The sequence below is a fragment of the Branchiostoma lanceolatum genome, chromosome 11 (assembly GCF_035083965.1).
Source record: "Branchiostoma lanceolatum isolate klBraLanc5 chromosome 11, klBraLanc5.hap2, whole genome shotgun sequence".
Taxonomy (NCBI): Eukaryota; Metazoa; Chordata; class Leptocardii; order Amphioxiformes; family Branchiostomatidae; genus Branchiostoma; species Branchiostoma lanceolatum.
This window is the reverse complement of record NC_089732.1, coordinates 588,383-605,314: the sequence shown is the minus strand read 5'-3', so window position 1 is coordinate 605,314 and position 16,932 is coordinate 588,383. Positions and strand designations below refer to the sequence as shown.

The 16,932-nt window shown below is 44.2% G+C and overlaps 1 protein-coding gene and 1 long non-coding RNA gene across 2 annotated transcripts; one reads left to right on the top strand and one right to left on the bottom strand.

The window, feature by feature from the left end:
* Nucleotides 1–4,833: 4,833 nt before the first annotated feature.
* Nucleotides 4,834–7,316, top strand: LOC136444786 (uncharacterized). Its single transcript, XR_010757320.1, has 2 exons — nt 4,834–6,283; nt 7,010–7,316. It is a non-coding gene; the product is annotated as an uncharacterized lncRNA (long non-coding RNA).
* Nucleotides 7,317–7,564: 248 nt separating this feature from the next.
* On the bottom strand, nt 7,565–15,430 carry LOC136444785 (cell division cycle protein 20 homolog). Its single transcript, XM_066442529.1, has 13 exons — nt 15,229–15,430; nt 14,439–14,565; nt 13,882–14,048; nt 13,434–13,552; nt 12,665–12,797; nt 12,204–12,332; nt 11,643–11,839; nt 11,269–11,363; nt 10,863–10,975; nt 10,623–10,738; nt 9,593–9,718; nt 9,176–9,293; nt 7,565–8,300 (listed from the first exon to the last, which is right to left on the bottom strand). Exons 2-13 carry the CDS (start codon nt 14,552–14,554, stop codon nt 8,119–8,121), a joined length of 1,611 nt encoding a protein of 536 aa, XP_066298626.1. The 5' UTR covers nt 14,555–14,565; nt 15,229–15,430; the 3' UTR covers nt 7,565–8,118.
* Nucleotides 15,431–16,932: the final 1,502 nt, after the last annotated feature.

Here is a 16,932-nt window from a genome sequence, read left to right as displayed (position 1 = left end):
CATTCATTCATTCATTTGCTTCCAATGGGTAGTCATTCATTCATATAGATATTTATTCATTTGTTCATTAATTCTAAGTCTGAGTGTGGAGCTAATATTTTCTGTGTTACAGTATGTCATCACAACGGGCGATAGAAAAGTTAAATTGCCTTAAATGTTATTCATTCACTTGCTCATTTATTTAATTGTTCTTTTGCCCATCAATCTATCTAATAGTATGTAACAGTAGTTTCAGCAATAAGTAACTAATTTGTATAGAGTTATTCCCCTAGTCTTAATATATCAATTGTTCTACATATTACCATTTCATAAGGATTTGATAAGGTCTTCTCTTTGGAAAGTCTGTAGGCATTATCAGCATCACTTTGAGCTAGAACATTCTCAGTAATAGAAATTCCTGTCTGCCACAAAGAAGCAAAACATCAACACTCATTACTCCCAACATCAGACCTAAAGTTTACACATATCATCCCAGAATACCTAACCAAGTACAAGTGCAAGTAAGTATCTGAAAGTTTTCCTCCCGATGAGTTGTTTACAGTAGGCTGATTTTTGGCAGGTTATTGTGAGTCTCAGAGATGTATGTTTACCCGTAACATTCCCCGTCTGATAAGCAGGCTCTCTGCGCTGCGATGACTGACAGCCAGTTTGGAGTGGCCGCAGGTTCTGACCGGTTTGTTTACATGTGAGGAGGTTGTCAAAAGCCTGCTGGCCACACACAACAGATGGTGGTGCAGGGCAGGGCCACTCTGAATTAGCTTATTGGTTCACACACACACACACACACACATACACACATACATGCAGACACACACACATAAACACACACACAAACAGAAACACACACACACATGCACATACAGTCAAGCACACACATTCACAAACACACACACACAGACACACACAATGTGTGTTTGCATGTGTGTGTGTGTGTGTGTGTGTGTGTGAATGTGTGTCACGGTGTTTGTGTGCATGTGTGTGTGCATGTTTGTGCACATCTGTCTGTGCGTGCGCGTGCACGTGTGCATGTATGTGTGCTTGTATGTGTGTGTGTGTGCGTGTCACTGTACACAATCCAGCATTGCCATACATCCTCAGCTACTTTTGTCTGTTGAACTGGAGGGTCGCAAAGCAGTAAGGGCCAGAGGGTGAGGCCTGCTATCTCTTGTATCCTAGGTTGTTTGACATTTTTAAGTACTAGAAAGGAACAAGGTTAAGAGAACAGCATGAAAACAGAGGGATTAGAATTAGTAAACTTGAATTTGACTTAAAGATGTGAACCAAAGTACAAACTTCTCAGACTGATTTCATGTTGATCTTCCTGTTCAGCAAATTGTTAAAAATCTGAGAACCATATTTACATTGCAGTTTAAATTGTTTCCACCATTAATCATTAATGTTCTGTATTTTTCATCGTAATCTTCATAATTTGTCTTTGGATCCGTTTTTTACATTTGTATAACTTATTCTATTTCTTTTCTCTTTATGTATTATAATTTTTGTGAAAATTCAATGCTGGGAATCGACAGATTGACTTGTTGTTGCCGGAGGACCTTGGTCGGAGATGTCTGAACAGTAAACACTACAAGTAAGCAGGGCGGTTATGTACACATAACACACCCGACATAACACAAGTAAATACAACCAGACAAGCCTACAGCAGGACCCAGCAGTCTTAACAAAATTCCTCCTCACTTAAGAACTTTTACAAGGAGTGCTGCAGCCCTGCCTCTCCCAGACATTCTTAGAATGCAACTTCTTAAGTTGAGTCTTGCTGCAAGAAAGTAGCAAGCAGACTTTCTCACCTCCTTGCAGATGAGGTTCTTAAGTGCTCCTTCCCTTCTTGGTTCAGCTGGACTCACGGCTCAAGGAAAAGTTCGCTCAAGATGTCGACGCCGTCTTAATGTTGGCAACGGTTTCTTTTCCTGCAGTCATATTTCATGTCAGCGTGTTTCCCACCCGGCTGCAGGAGTGCTTGTCTTGGATCTGTGTGTGAGAAAATGCCTGGCATTCTCGCCAGGGTCACATGTGGAGCTGCTGGGGGGCCTTGTCTCGCCAGGGTCAGATGTGGAGTACCTGGGGGGGCTTGCCTGGAGTGGCTGGAAGTTTACATAGCTGGCCTGGAGGAGGTGCCAGTGTTGCGGCTGGAGATACGCCCCTGACAAGTCCGTACCCTCAACAAGTCAGAGATAAACTCCAGGGTAAGCAATGATCATGAATCCCTCAAAGTTCAAACCAAGTGTTGGAACATCGTTTTCCCCTTAAAAACGTATAGTAACTGTTAAACTTCATCAAAGTATCGTAAGGGTCTCTGCATAAGAGTTAGCTTGAAACAACATTAGGAATTTGGACTATTTCGAGCTTAGATTTGATGATAAAAAATGGTATGACTCTCTATATAGTAAGGGTGTGAGGAGAGCGGGTGTTTTGGGGGGTGAGGTTTTGCCTGCTACACTGGAGGCACCTGTTGGCTGCAGCAGACACAACAACTACAGGTCCTGTGTCCTCGCCCCCCCCTGGACACATCAGCCCGGAATGTGATATCTTATAGCCTGGAAGAGTGGGGTGTGATGACAGGGTGGATAATTTAGGAGGGTCTGAAGGGGGCTATGGTTACTCCATACTGCAGAACAGGAGGGTCTAAAGGAGGCTGGAAGGAATCCTGTAAAATTGCTTCATACCACAGAACAGGAGGGTCTGCAAGGGGCTGGGAGGAAGCCTGAAAGAGTGGGGTGTGATGAAAGCATGGATAACTCTGGAGGGTCTAATAGGGGGCTGGGAGGAAGCCTCTAAGATTGCTTCATTCCACAGAACAGGAGGGTCTGCAAGGGGCTGGGAGGAAGCTCAGAACTTGGGTTTACTGTGAAAGAGAACACTAATGAATTGTGTTCAAAAAGGTATCTTTGCAAATTTCAACATTTGTCTACAACCAAGACATTGCCATGATCAAGCCCAGTTTGACTTGTATTAAGAAATAGAACTGACAGGAAATAATGCCTAGTGGTCGTTTGTTGCCCTCTTCTATGTGGGGTGATGTGATGCCCTTGAACCCAAGGTCACGAGAACAGAAGGGAATGATTAAGCAAGGGTGAAAAAAGTTTTATTTAAGAAAAATCAGAACCAAGCAATGGAGCTGACCCAGCCCAGTTCTGAGTTATATTAACCAACAGACCCGACAGCACGGAATGGCTGCGACCTTTTGCTGCCCTGCTGTGATATTTGCCCTTGAACTCAAGGTCATAAGTTCATGTCTGCCAGCAGAAACCCTTAGCAGGGAAATTTTTCGTATGGGAGCAAATCTTAGGCTAGAGGAACCAAGGAATCATCTGCTAATCTTGTCAGACCTACTTTTGGGGTATTTAAACTAATATCACACCTGTTGCTTTGATATCAGTTTCTAATTGCTGTGATGCCCTTGGACCCAAGGTCATGATAATATCTGCCAGCTTGCATAAATTCCTTACCAGGAAAAGCTTCAATTTCAGAACAAAATAAACCAGAACCCTGGAACTAACTTGCTCCAGCCCGTTTGATTTGTTACTAACCAATAAGACCGACAAGCATCCGTTTCTTGGCCCCTTCTGTGTGCTGTGATGTTTGCCCTTGACCCCAAGGTCATGAGAACATGTCTGCCCCAGATAAACACCTGGAAATGAAGGGGCAGGAGATTTCTTTTACAGACCTCGGGAGGGGGGCGAGGAATTTCTGTTATCCGTCGGTGGGCAGTTTGAATTTAGTTTGGTGGATCATTCTGCACCTTATAGACTGGTCTTCCAAAAAATGTAAAAGAGAAATTCCTATATATCTATTTGATTGATGGACAACAATGCATGGAAGTAAGATGTCAGTAAAGACAAAAAAGAAGTCGTTTGTGCAAGATACATTGAAAAATATAATGATATGTTGAAGAAGCTTTAATTCTGGTTTCTTCTCTCGTTACAAGTTACTGTAACAGTTACTTATTGTAGTTACTTCAAGTTCCCTCTGTTCAGTTCTTTCTTTTCTTTAGTTCTTTCTTTTCTTTTCGAAACAAGGCAGCAAGAAATAGCAGACTTCAACTCCCTCTGGCAGAGCATAGAGGAACTGCAGTGTGGAAACACACACACACACACACACACACACACACAAAAAGCCAGAAACAATACTTCGCTGCCTTATCAAGATGACCTATTTTCAGTCAGGCCAGTCATATTTTTCACTCTCACATCAGATCTGATATGAAACTCTCCAAGGACTGCAACCAAGTAACGTGTTCAGTGTGGCCGCAGACTTGTGATGACGGCAGGCTATAAACACTGTCTGGGAGTCGGGGAAGAAATGGTAGAACTATGCCAGCTCCAGTACCAGCGCTTACCAGCACTTACAGGCAGAAAGGCCAGTGTGTGGTTATACTGTTTGTTTGTTTGTTTGTTTTATTAAGATCTCCATTAGTGTACAACCATAACAATTAATACACTAATCTTCCTGGAGTCCGGCTAACTAAATACAAGAATATCAATAAAGGAACAATACAATCAATTCAAATACAGGAAGAACGAAAACAATTGCTAGATAGTAAATCATACAAGATCAAACATGATGAACTTAAAATGAGCGGAGAGGTCAGAGGTCAACATAAAAAACGGAATCATTGTATAGATAATGTACACAAGGAAACCCAGAAGTAATACCAAAAATTGTTTAACATAATGATTAACATATGTAAGTCATGAATGCAGAACATAGTGTTCCTTAAAGGTGTTTGAACCTTTCTTGTAATCTTGGGTGGTTAAGTACCCAGGGCATGAATTGGTTACTTAGTTTCACTATCCTTTGACACTTTGAGAACCTTCTGTGTCCTTTGCACCTTACCAATCTTGCATTGATGATTAGAAATATTCCTTACCCAAAAATCAAAACAAGAAATGGTCAATCTGATGATATTAAAAAGCCTGCCTGTAGTAATTTGTTATTCTTTAACCAGTCACAGCAGTTCAGGCAGCCCCTAGCATGATAGAGTGTTCTAACCTACCTGAAGTCTCCAGTGTCGGTACTCACAATGCTCCTAGATCAGCAGGTTGCGAATTCAAATTCCGTCTGTTGTCGCTCCCTCACCTTGCACGCTACTGAAAAGGGTTGCAGTCCTTAGGAAAAGGGGCCTTTCAAGCTGTGGTCTGCTGTTCACTGTACTCCCGGGGGAATAAAAAAAGAACTGGAGTTTTCATTTGTGTATTGAACCTGTATACACTGTACATAGCATCAGTTTGATACGTAGTTATAACCAGTGGGAGCAAAGCTTAGTCTTGTACAAACTACAGCAGGATTAACATAGTTTACATTTCACACAGAAACGACAGACATATCCTCAAATGATCACTGCTTATCAAGTCGTACACATCTTATAATCACAGCCCTGTTTCCTTGTTACTACCTCACAATGATTCATCATTAAAAACAATTAATTCAGATCCCTCAGAAAAGTTGCCAGCACCATAAATAGCTTGCTGAAAATCATTTTCTGCAACCAAAATGCCAAGACCCATGCTGTTTTGAAACCAAGAAAATACCAGTTTTTAAACAATTGACTGTTATCTAACCTTCTTTGCAAAAAGAGTCAAACCGTACTAGTGACCACCTCTACATAAGGACCACCTGGCCATTGATATAATACACAGTCAAACCTGTACTAGTGACCACCTCTGCATAAGGACCACCAGGTCAATGTGGAAACTTCTTAGTGGTTCCTCGGAGATGTTTTCTCATTACACAAGCATCAAGAATCCTGTCTGCAGTGACCACCTGTCCACATAGACCATACTTTATCAGTTCCCTGGGTGGTCTTCTTGGGCAGGTTTACCCACCTGGTTCTCCCCCACACAGAAGCACTTGCAACTCCAACAGGTGGGTTTAGTATACCTAAGGTTTCATCAGTTCCCAGGGTGGTCATCTTGGGCAGGTTTGACTGCACATGGCTGTGAATGATTCCACCCACCTGGTTCTCCCCCACACAGAAGCACTTGCAACTCCAACAGGTGGGTTTAGTATACCTAAGGTTTCATCAGTTCCCAGGGTGGTCTTCTTGGGCAGGTTTGACTGCACATGGCTGTGAATGATTCCACCCACCTGATTCTCTCAAACACAGAAGCCCTGGCGATCCCTGCGGCTCCAACAGGTGGGTGTATCAGGAGTGATGCAACACGCAGCCAGCCCTCTGTGGTTTGAACCACTCACCACACAACAAGCGGGGATTAGAAACCTGGTCTCCTGTTGTTGCACCGTTTTGTCCGCCTAATCCTGGAACAAAGTGAGCCATGAATGCTCCCATCCCACCCCCAACACGCGGGGCTTGAGTTGTTGTTTTGGCGGTGTAGGGTTGCGGTTATCAGTGTGTACCGTTACTTTGTAGCCTCATGTTGACAGGAGTTACACCTGTGCCCTTCTGATAGACACCACCGGGGAGGGGGAAGACCAAACAAGTCTTTAAGTGGCCGTAATTCCTTCTCAAGTGCTCTGGTCAAGATGTGTTCACATCCTTGTCGCTACCGACTGCTGAGTCAATAGTAAACGTTTGACAAAACGACTGGTGTGTTGGAGTAAGGCTACACCAACTTGTTTCTCGGTTGTTGAAATTTTGGAGGCAGAAATTCAGCAACATGAAAACAGCTGACTGGTAGGAAAACTTGCATGTATTCTGCACTACCGGAAACTGTGTGAACCAAGGTACAGACTTGCTCTTCACTGTTTTCATGTTGATTTTCTAGTTCAAGTTTCCAAAGCAAGTTGAGTGTTGCTTGGGACTGAGGCCATTTTGGTCCTCAGATATTTTGAAGCAAAAATTCAGCAATATGAAAGCAGAGAGGAAAACTTGCATCTGATAACATTTGCTAACTAAAACTGTGTGTACTGAGATACAGACTTTCCCCTCAGACTCCTTTAGTTTTATCTTCTAGTTCAACATTAATTGTTTGAAAAGCCAATGCAAGAACCAGCTTAACAAACTGGTGTGGCCTTGACAGTCTGTGTTTTTCAGCCCCTGTACCATCTACAGTCAGGAGCGTGCAGGAGACTACTGTAACAGTAACTACCACCTGCTGATGACAGAGACCAGGCTGCTGAACCAACGACCTTCAAACTGACCATGTCATTTATTCTCCAATATGGAGGCACATGTTCCTGGTCTATGGACTGAGCTTCAAGCATGGACCCGTTGAAGGGAAAGACCATTTTGTTCTTGGGGGTGGGATTTTAAACAAAATACCAATTTCTGCCTGATGATATTCAGTATAGAACTCTTGCCAGACTGTGGAAATAAAATAAAGTATTATATTACAAATGAATTTGCGTTGTTGACTATCTGTTGTTTTTATGAGTCTCTAATTTTGTAAGTTGTAACACTAACAGACTTGGAAAATGACCAAGAAAATGTCAGGGTAAGGTGTAGCCTGGAATCCATCCTATTTAGCTTCCGGCCGCTACCCAAGCTCCGCTGGCCAGGCAGCGGAGCTTGGGTAGCGGCCAGAAGCTAAATAGGATGGATTCCAGGCTAGGTAAGGTGAGGGTTTCAAGAAGAGCCAAGATGACACCATTTATACTGGTAGTACTTTATTCAGATCCTTGATGTCATGGCAGTAGTCACGACTTCCTGTCCTTTAGAAGCGTACGGCGGCCAGAGTAATAAATTAGAGTGGCCCGTCGGTGGCGGTATGCACATTCATGGTGCTTAAAAACAACTTCACTATAAGGACATCATGCCCTGTACAAGTACAAAATGTATACAAAAGTACATCAACAACTTCACAGTAACAAAATAACGTGAACTGTACAGCTAGTATGCACGTATGTGAAACTTAGCTCTTCATCAAAAGCAAGCATTGCAATAAGCATCAGCCAAAGCTTATGACCTCTGAACCTTTATACTTGATCTATGAACTCCTGTACATGACCTATGATCTCAGCTGTTGACCTATGAACCTCTGTCCTTGACCTATGAACTCCTGTACATGACCAATCACCTCTATCTTTATAAGCCTAGCTCAGCCTGCTGATGTTCCATATTGCAGTTCGTCACAGCTTAAGAAGATTCTCAGTTCAAAGAAACAAAGAAATGTGGCCAGAGTCTTTAAGAAATGCGAGAAGTAGTTATCTGATCTGCTGGCGGAGTAAGGTGTTGGTTTTCTTGTCGGGGTGACTTTTCTGCACAGGTTTCTTCTGTGGGTCGACGGCGAAACACTTCCAGAGGCGCAGGGTCTCGTCGGCCGCGGCAGAGACCACGGTGGTGCCGTCCGGGCTCATGGCCATGTGCAGCACGCGCGCCTGGTGACCTGGGGGTGGGGGGGGTCAGTTAGTGCTGCTCACATTACAGAAGGAAACTGTTAACAGTAGTCATTTGTAAATTTCCAAGTCTGGTCTCCAAGTTGGAACAAAGTTCATCTATGATAATTATTAAGGTCATAGAGATTTTATACACTTCAGTGTTCTCACCAGGAGTTTTTCACAGCGTAGGGGCATCTTTGCGCGGCAAAGTGGCATGGCAAGCGCTGTAGGTTTGAGGATGAGGGCTACAGGCTGGAATATTGTAGGGGGGGTCCAGGGCATCCTCCCCTTGGAAATTTTGAACTTTAAAACTCTCAAAGACACTATTTCCTGCATTTTGAGGGCTAAAGTTGGTGAAATAAAGCCAAAGTTTTTTACTTTTGCATCAAAACAACAGAAAATCCCCCCTATGCTGGTTGAAACACAGCGTAGGGGCCAAAATCACAGCATAGGGGATCCAAATCACAGCGTAGGGGCCCCCTACGTTCAAATGCCCTGGCGAGAACACTGCACTTGTTGAAAAGAGCTTAGTATATAGCTCATATTGTCTGTTGCATACAGGCATAGAGATGGTAGAGACAATGCTGTAGGTAACAGAGTTGGGACCAAGAATTAAACGACAAGCTCTTCTTTGTACATTCTGCTGCAGTTTGCAAATAGATCAACAGGTGGCATTGTACCACAATGGGGAAATATTTTAGATTCTTTTGAATCAAAGTTTGTGGAGTCTGATATAACAAGTGAAACAACAACAAAGCAACAGTGACTTATTGTTAACATATTACAAGAACAACTTGTCACACCTTAATCATATAATATATACATATATAGAAACCATAACACTGAGCAAAGCTATCTTGAGAAGAACCCTAGGTAGACTAACCCGTGAGCTCTGTGACTTTGGCCATGGTCGGGTACTTCCAGATGGTCAGCTGGTTGTTGGCGAAGCCGTGGCCGGTGATCAGCTCCTTATACTCCTTGGACCACAGGATGGAACATACCTGTAAGGACGGGCAGGTGTTAGACTTACAGGTAAAATAAGGGTGGGTAGGTAAGGAGATGAGCTCCTCATACTGCTTGGACCACAGGATAATCAAGGTGCACAGATGTCAGTCTTACAGGTGTCACTTCAATATGATGGCAGGATTTTCAACTTAATTAAGACACCTTGATGCTATCACCAAAGTCCGGAAAGGTGTTGCTAATGACCTCCAATATGCTGATGATGGTAAACTTGTAGGCCACCAGGCAGAGTTTGTTTATTTGTGTTTCTATGACAACACCATGTGTGTTTGTTTACCTGTGACTTGGTGTCCACGGTGTTGAGGCAGTGTCCCGTGTTGGCGTTCCAGAAGCGGATGCATCGGTCAGCTGTCCCTCCTCCACTGGCGAGGACACTGGCCTGCCACGGGCACCATGACAGTGCCTGAAAAACACAACGGATAACAATTAAACACTGGCCTGCCACGGGCGCCACGACAGAGCCTGACAAACACAACAGATAACAATCAAACACTGGCCTGACACGGACACCATGACAGTGCCTGAAAAACGCTACGGAACAGATAACAATTAAACACTGGCCTGCCACGGGCACAGCAACGGTGCATGGAAAACACACAGGATAACAATTACAGACTAGCCTTCCATGGACAGTGGCAGTGCCTTTGAAACTAGAAAATCAGAGATTGCAGGCTTCAACCACTTGGAAGTCCTTCTTGGCAGAACATACAGAAACGGCAAAACTCCAAGGAAGACTAAGATATTTCCCTTTTGACCAAAGCATGAAAAATTTTGTCTAGTGACCACCTGTCTATAGTGACCCTTTGCCCTCCTCCTCCCTATGTTCTTACCTTGACTGCTGCCTGGTGCTGTGTAAGTGAATGAAGCGGCACGTTCCCTTCTCGTGTACACTGGAACCCCCTCCCCTCGTGTACACGGGTACCCCCTCCCCCCGTGTTCTTACCTTGACTGCTGCCTGGTGCTGTGTAAGTGAGTGAAGCGGCACGTTCCCTTCTCTTGTACACTGGTACCCCCTCCCCTCGTGTACACTGGTACCCCCTCCCCCCATGTTCTTACCTTGACTGCTGCCTGGTGCTGTGTAAGTGAGTGAAGCGGCACGTTCCCTTCTCGTGTACACTGGTACCCCCTCCCCCCGTGTACACTGGTACCCCCTCCCCTCGTGTACACTGGTACCCCCTCCCCTCGTGTACACGGGTACCCCCTCCCCCCGTGTTCTTACCTTGACTGCTGCCTGGTGCTGTGTGAGGGAGTGAAGTGGTACGTTCCCTTCTCGTGTACACTGGTACCCCCTCCCCCCATGTTCTTACCTTGACTGCTGCCTGGTGCTGTGTGAGGGAGTGAAGCGGTACGTTCCCTTCTCGTGTACACTGGTACCCCCAGATGTTCAGCAGGTTGTCGTTTCCACCACTCGCCAGGTGACGGCCTGAAGTAAAGATACTTGTTTCAATTCCATTGACAAAGCCCAAAAACAAAAACTAAACTTTTGTTAAAGGTTTATACATGTAATTCCAAGTCTACTTATGCAGAGTGATTTGAGGTTTCCCTACCGTCGGGCGACCACTTGAGTCCGCAGACCTCCTGAGTGTGTCCGTCCAGCGTGGCCACGTGATGGTCCGCGATCCGCACGTCATGATGGTGGATCGTACCGGCGCGGGAACCGCTGGGGAAATAACAGGATATCACTCGTGACTTGTAATAAACTACACACTTGGCTAACAGACTTAAGTTAAGGCATAACACACACAAAAGATTTTTTATGGATGAAATTTGCTCGTCAAATCACCAGGTTGCAGTGAGATCGCCAACGTGCCGTAGTCCATTGAGATATCCACTTAACCTTTAGCACACTGAAGTAGCCATTTGGCACCTCATTCTCTATTATTTTTTAAGCTATTAATTACAGGGTTAGGCAGCAGGGAGAAGGTTAAGAAACAGTGTAAGATATTTTCTAACCTGCTCAAGATGTAGACGTTCCAGTCAAGTGCGCCGACCCGAGAAGACTGGCTGGTCATGTTCCGCACTCTCTTCTGGGCCGCAACGTCCCACAACTGGAACAACAGACAACAGGTTAGCAGCGCCCCCTAACTGTACATGAGCATTACTGCACCCACCTGTAACAGTGTGGTTCAAGTGTCACTTACTGACCAGTCTAACTGGTCCTGACCATTTAGCCTTGGGGTAGGTGCGTTGGATTTGGTGGACCCGGGTTCGATTCCCGGGAGCCAGGAGACTGTACTACTCACCTCTTGCCTTTCATACCTGTACTTCCGCATTGCTGCTGCCACTAGCAGCGCCCCCTAACTGTACATCGGCATTACTGCACCCACCTGTACTTCTGCGTTGCTGCTGCCGATAGCGAGGAAGTTCCCCTCCGATATCCAGGACACGGAGGAGACGTAGTCTTCGGGGCCCGACATGGACATGAGCTGCTGAATGTCACCTGTCCCGGCGTTCCACAGGTAAACACTGTTGCCTAGCGCCACGGCCAGGTGGTTGTAACAGCTCCAGGCCAACAAGTTCAAGTCTGGGGAAAATGATACACACGTTTGAACATTTAGGGCTCGAGTTACCAATTGACTGCTCACGTTTATGCATGTAGAATTACATGTCGGGTCACGGGCAGTTATCATATTACAACTCTAACACTGACTATTTCCCTTACACTACAGCCAGCTGGCTATAACAGCAAGCTCCAGGCTAACGGATTCAAGTCTGGTAAAAAAAAACAATACTAGGACTTTTATTTTCAAACATGCATACAGATTGCGGCTGAAAACATCTCCGGTTTTAAAAGTCAAGAGCTAAAACACACAGCTCAAACTTCAAGTCAACAGTAACACTTTTGCTGCATCTTCTAATCTTTTATACACAACATCTTGAAGACTCACAGTAGTCGTCCAGAATCTCGGGCGCGTCTAAGATCCTCTCTGGGACCTGTGGGATGTGCCGTGTGACCTTCCGTGTGGAGGAGGGCGTCTTCGTCTGGCTGTACAGGACCCTCATGTTGTTCTGGTACCCTTTAGAGGAAACGACATCATTCTTTAAAATATCTTTTCAAAAATCACGTTCAAGAAGAGCCTGGTGTGTCACCATCATTTAACAATAGAGGGTAGCTTGTACAAATCAAACAGCATTTTGTATGTAGTCATTTTGTATGTAGGTCTTGAGAAATCAGTATTCAATACGTCATGTAGATAGAGTACAACATAATACAAGTATTCCGAGTATTTCTTGGAAACCTGTGGGATCATACTAAGTGTATGCATGCGTGATACTGTAAAACACAGACCGGTGTAGAACACCCATATCAAATGTCATCAATGCCCAGAAAGGTAAGAGCGCCCCCTACCCTCCGGCGCCTGCGGTGCCTTGTTCTTGTAGGCGAGGATTTTGCTGTTGACAACGTTCCCGTTCAGGTTCTCGCTCATGGCCTCCTGGTACTGCTGCTTGGAGGGGCTCATCATCTCCTCATCTACATGCACCTGTAGGGGGGACAGGGAACAGGTTATATCATCTCCTCATCTACATGCACCTGTGGGGGGACATGGAACAGGTTATATCATCTCCTCATGTATGTGCACCTGGTGATATAAAACAACAAAACCACCATCCAATTGCAGTTAGGGGGACATGGAACAGGTTATATCATCTCCTCATCCAGGTGCACCTGTTCATATGAATTAGAAAAAAATACCAATTTTATTGCAGCATAAAAGCTGTGAAATATTTGGAGCCAAGGAATGAATGAATGGTTTATTAAAAAATTTAAAAGAACATTGCAGCCCCAGGCTGAATTGAGTCTTTTCTTAGAGACTGCATGTCATTAAAAACTTCTAAAACTGTAAAAATTACATGATCACATCTTAAGGAAACAGTCAAGGAGGAATTTTAGGTTGTGACTATGGGGCAAAGGTTCTAAACAAGCAACTTTTAAACATTAACGAAAAAATACTCATATTATTATAATGATCGATTGCTGTTGCTTACTCGTTGCTGGTCGTCTTTCATACACAGTGACACACATTCTCTATCTGGTTTATTTTGCAGTTTCAGAAGATAACTGAAATAGAAGTGAACAAACTGTTTCATTTCTTTTCATTTTTTTTCTCTGTACTGACCTTGTCCGAGTTGCACTTGAAATTTCCCAGCTCAAAGTTGGAGGCGCTGCGGTTGGGGATGAAGCGGTCCGCCATGGGGGTTTTGGGCGTCTTCGCATTTCCTGGCGTTTTAGATTTTCCTAACGGAGAAGCGAAGGGAAACTATGCTTGCAAAAAAGATCATGTACGGGGCTCTAAATACTCAGAACTGGGATGTCAGGCCATGAGGCAGTTTACCAGCCATGAAACAAGATGCCATGATACAGAATAGAACTTTATTAGAAGTATATTCTTTCAAATGCCTCGGGTATATGTGAAACAGTACTAAACAAGAAAAAAGTAGAACTGCCAAGTCAAGTCAAGTGACGTCAATGCCTTTGTTTAGCTTTGAATGCTTGTTCAGCCACAAACTGTACATAGGGTTTCATACATGGTACGTCTTCATAATGAGTTCCTCAGCTGACGTTACCTGGCGTTTTTGACTTGCGACCGCTCTTGGGCGTCTTGGCCCTGCCGGGTGTGTGGGAGGGGGTCTTGGCGGGCGCACGGTTGGAGGTCTTCATGGGCGTGCAGCCGGACATGTTCAGCGACATGTTTTTGCAGCTGGAGTTCAGCGAGGTGTTGTTGCTCGGTCCGCTGTTGGAACACATGAGGTAGGAGGTCAAGCAGTAATCCTCAACTGAGGTGAAGCATGATGCATTTTCAAGTAGCTAGTAATAGTATTGCAATGTGGCTTTGCTACTTCCCTCGCATTTAGCTTAGAACACCAGGTCCTACTTCTCTTGATAACTTTGTGGGGTTATTTCCTTTATGCTGTTTGTGAGTGCCATCATGCGTACCGTGCTTATAGTTATAGCCCTTAACCTACTAACAAAGCCACAGACTGTAACTGTAAGGTTTGGTATACTCATATCTGGAAGGACCCCTACTTTATCCGATAACTTGTCTACTAAGTTTGGTGGGTTGAATGGGCTCTTTTACATGCTCGAGGTTTGGTTCTGCTCAAACACGTGTGCAGTGACTCACCTCCTCCGGCTGGTCTCCATGGCTTTGCGCTGCCATCTCGGCGCCGGTCCGTCCGTGAAGGCGGAGTCCAGGCGAAGCAGCTGGTTCACGTCGTTTTCAAACTTCAGGTGAGACATGGCGGAGTTACCTGGGGAGAAAAGCGTCGAGTCAGCTTCCTGTGTGCGGCTGATCATTTCCAAATTTCATCCACTTCCTTGAGTAACTGTTACCTTCGTAGCTACCTAACATTAACAGGTGTACTTTCCATCTGTCTGACATAACTGGTAAACTGCCTCAGCTATGGTATAACACACCAGTTCTGTATTTATAGTTGAGTAAGAAACTGGTGAGAGTGTTACTCGGGGGCTATGTCAAAATTTCATTTTGGGGATTATTAGTGGGTGTCTAGGTTCTTCTTCACATCTTGTTGAGGAAAAATTACCCCTTCAAATATACTAGTTCTTCACCGGCAAGGAATAGAGTACTTCACCTGCATGGAAACATCCAAAAAATGTTAAACATACAGTATCGTTACATCAGAAGTAAACCTATATACATGTAAATTATACATGTAATTTATTATCATCATTTATGGGGGGGGGGCACATACCAGCCCAAAGACCATTAAAAAATCCGTTGTACAGACGGGCAACATGGACCATTTCGTAGCTACAGACAGGTTTGTTGAGATGTACAACACTTAGGGAAGCCACCGATGCAATTTGTTGGTAGAGGGAACGTTATAACAGGCTATTTAATTTTTCCCCGCAGCCCCCCTCCCCCTTCCGACCAAACACGCTCTCTTACTCACCTTAAACGCTGCTACAGCAATTCTTCCTCACAAAACTTTCTCTTCCTATACAATCTAGAGTTTCTAAAAGGTTCAGTTGAGTTAGGAAACGTGAATTTCTCTCCGGGAAGTAAGAAAAACTCGTTTTGTAGTCGCATAGATTTCAGGAAGTTGCGTCCAAACGCTTGGCTTGGGTTGAATGCACCGGTCCAACCCACGCCGCCCGCTGATTGGTCAAGCCGCGTCAAACTCGCGATCTCATTGGTCAGGATAAAAACAACTTGTACCCAGGGTATCGCGACGTGCTCCGTTAGTATTTTGCTCATCCTGACTTCTTTTAAAGAAAAATGTCCAATAGCAAGTACACATAATCGATAATCAATCCTAACCTGATATTTGATTACATTCAGCTGTGCTCCAGAGTAAGAAAATTGCTCACTTACAAGGCAACTCGTTCCCAGCATACTGCGCGTGCTTTTAAATACCCCAAATGTCACTAAGTACAGCGCCACCTTGTATGTGGTACTAATATTACAGTACATTCTCACGCTTGAAAATAAAATGCCTTTTCCTATAAAACGTACTGACTTTTTCGTTCACTTACTCCTTGTCAAAAGAAAGATTTTATTGTTTTTTATGTGTATTCATTCAGTTGTTCAACCTTCCATTTTGATGTCGTAATGAAGGTAATAATTTTTGCCTAACTTTGTTTTTTCCCGCACGCTCGCATCAGATATCGCATCAACCATATAATGACATCAGTATGGCCTTATTTATCGCAGGGAATCGGCCATTCTACGGTCCTGTTATAGCGCCCCCTTGTACATGGAAGTAGTATAACAGTGCATCATTGCACGGTTCGACTACTTGGTATTTGATGTTACATGATTCTCTAGTTCTGCTGACCTACTTTTAAAAGCACAAATCCTTCTTCCGCCACGAAACCGGCTTCGACGGCGCAAATCACTCTCATGTCAACGCACCCATGGCACCAAAAACGTTTTATTTAACTCAAAACTTTACATAATGAACGAATGTTTTTTCATGTTGATCGGTTTTTATAAAGTAAGTATAGGACACGGTGATAAAGCAGAAATACAGTTGTATCAGAATGTGGTCACATTTACAATGACTAATGTATACCAGATACAGTATGCATAGGTTCAGCTTCTTCTAGCTTCTTAAACGCAAAAGGCACAAAATGAGCCAAGACATCACATCGACTTTCTTTCTAGCCAAGGAATACCATTCTTCTTGAATCTGCACGTGCCAATCTGTCAAAACAGGCATATGTATCATAATGACACCAAAAACCGCTTCAGTGCCTCCTTCTCGCGATCGGAATCCACTCAAACTTCCGTAATGATAGAAGTTGTTTAATCAGTAGCCGTGCAGTCATCACAATCCGGCACAGAACGAGCGATGTTAGAAAAACACTGAAGTCCAATCCAGCAGATCATTTTCCGTCTGATAATATAAACACGTTATTAGATTCCCTGCTGAAGTTTCCGAAAAATACAAAAACAGGGGCAGAAACGAAAGGGCGCAAACCGCCTCAAGCCAAGGCAACATGATTTTCCTGGATAAAAATTTACCAGAGATGGCAGACTTCACTCCGCATCACACCGCTACTACTGACTGATTTGCGTTCTTCCAGTCTCACCCACAACTCACAAACACGGCCGCACTGAGGAAAAACTGCTCACTGAACATCACTATGTATAG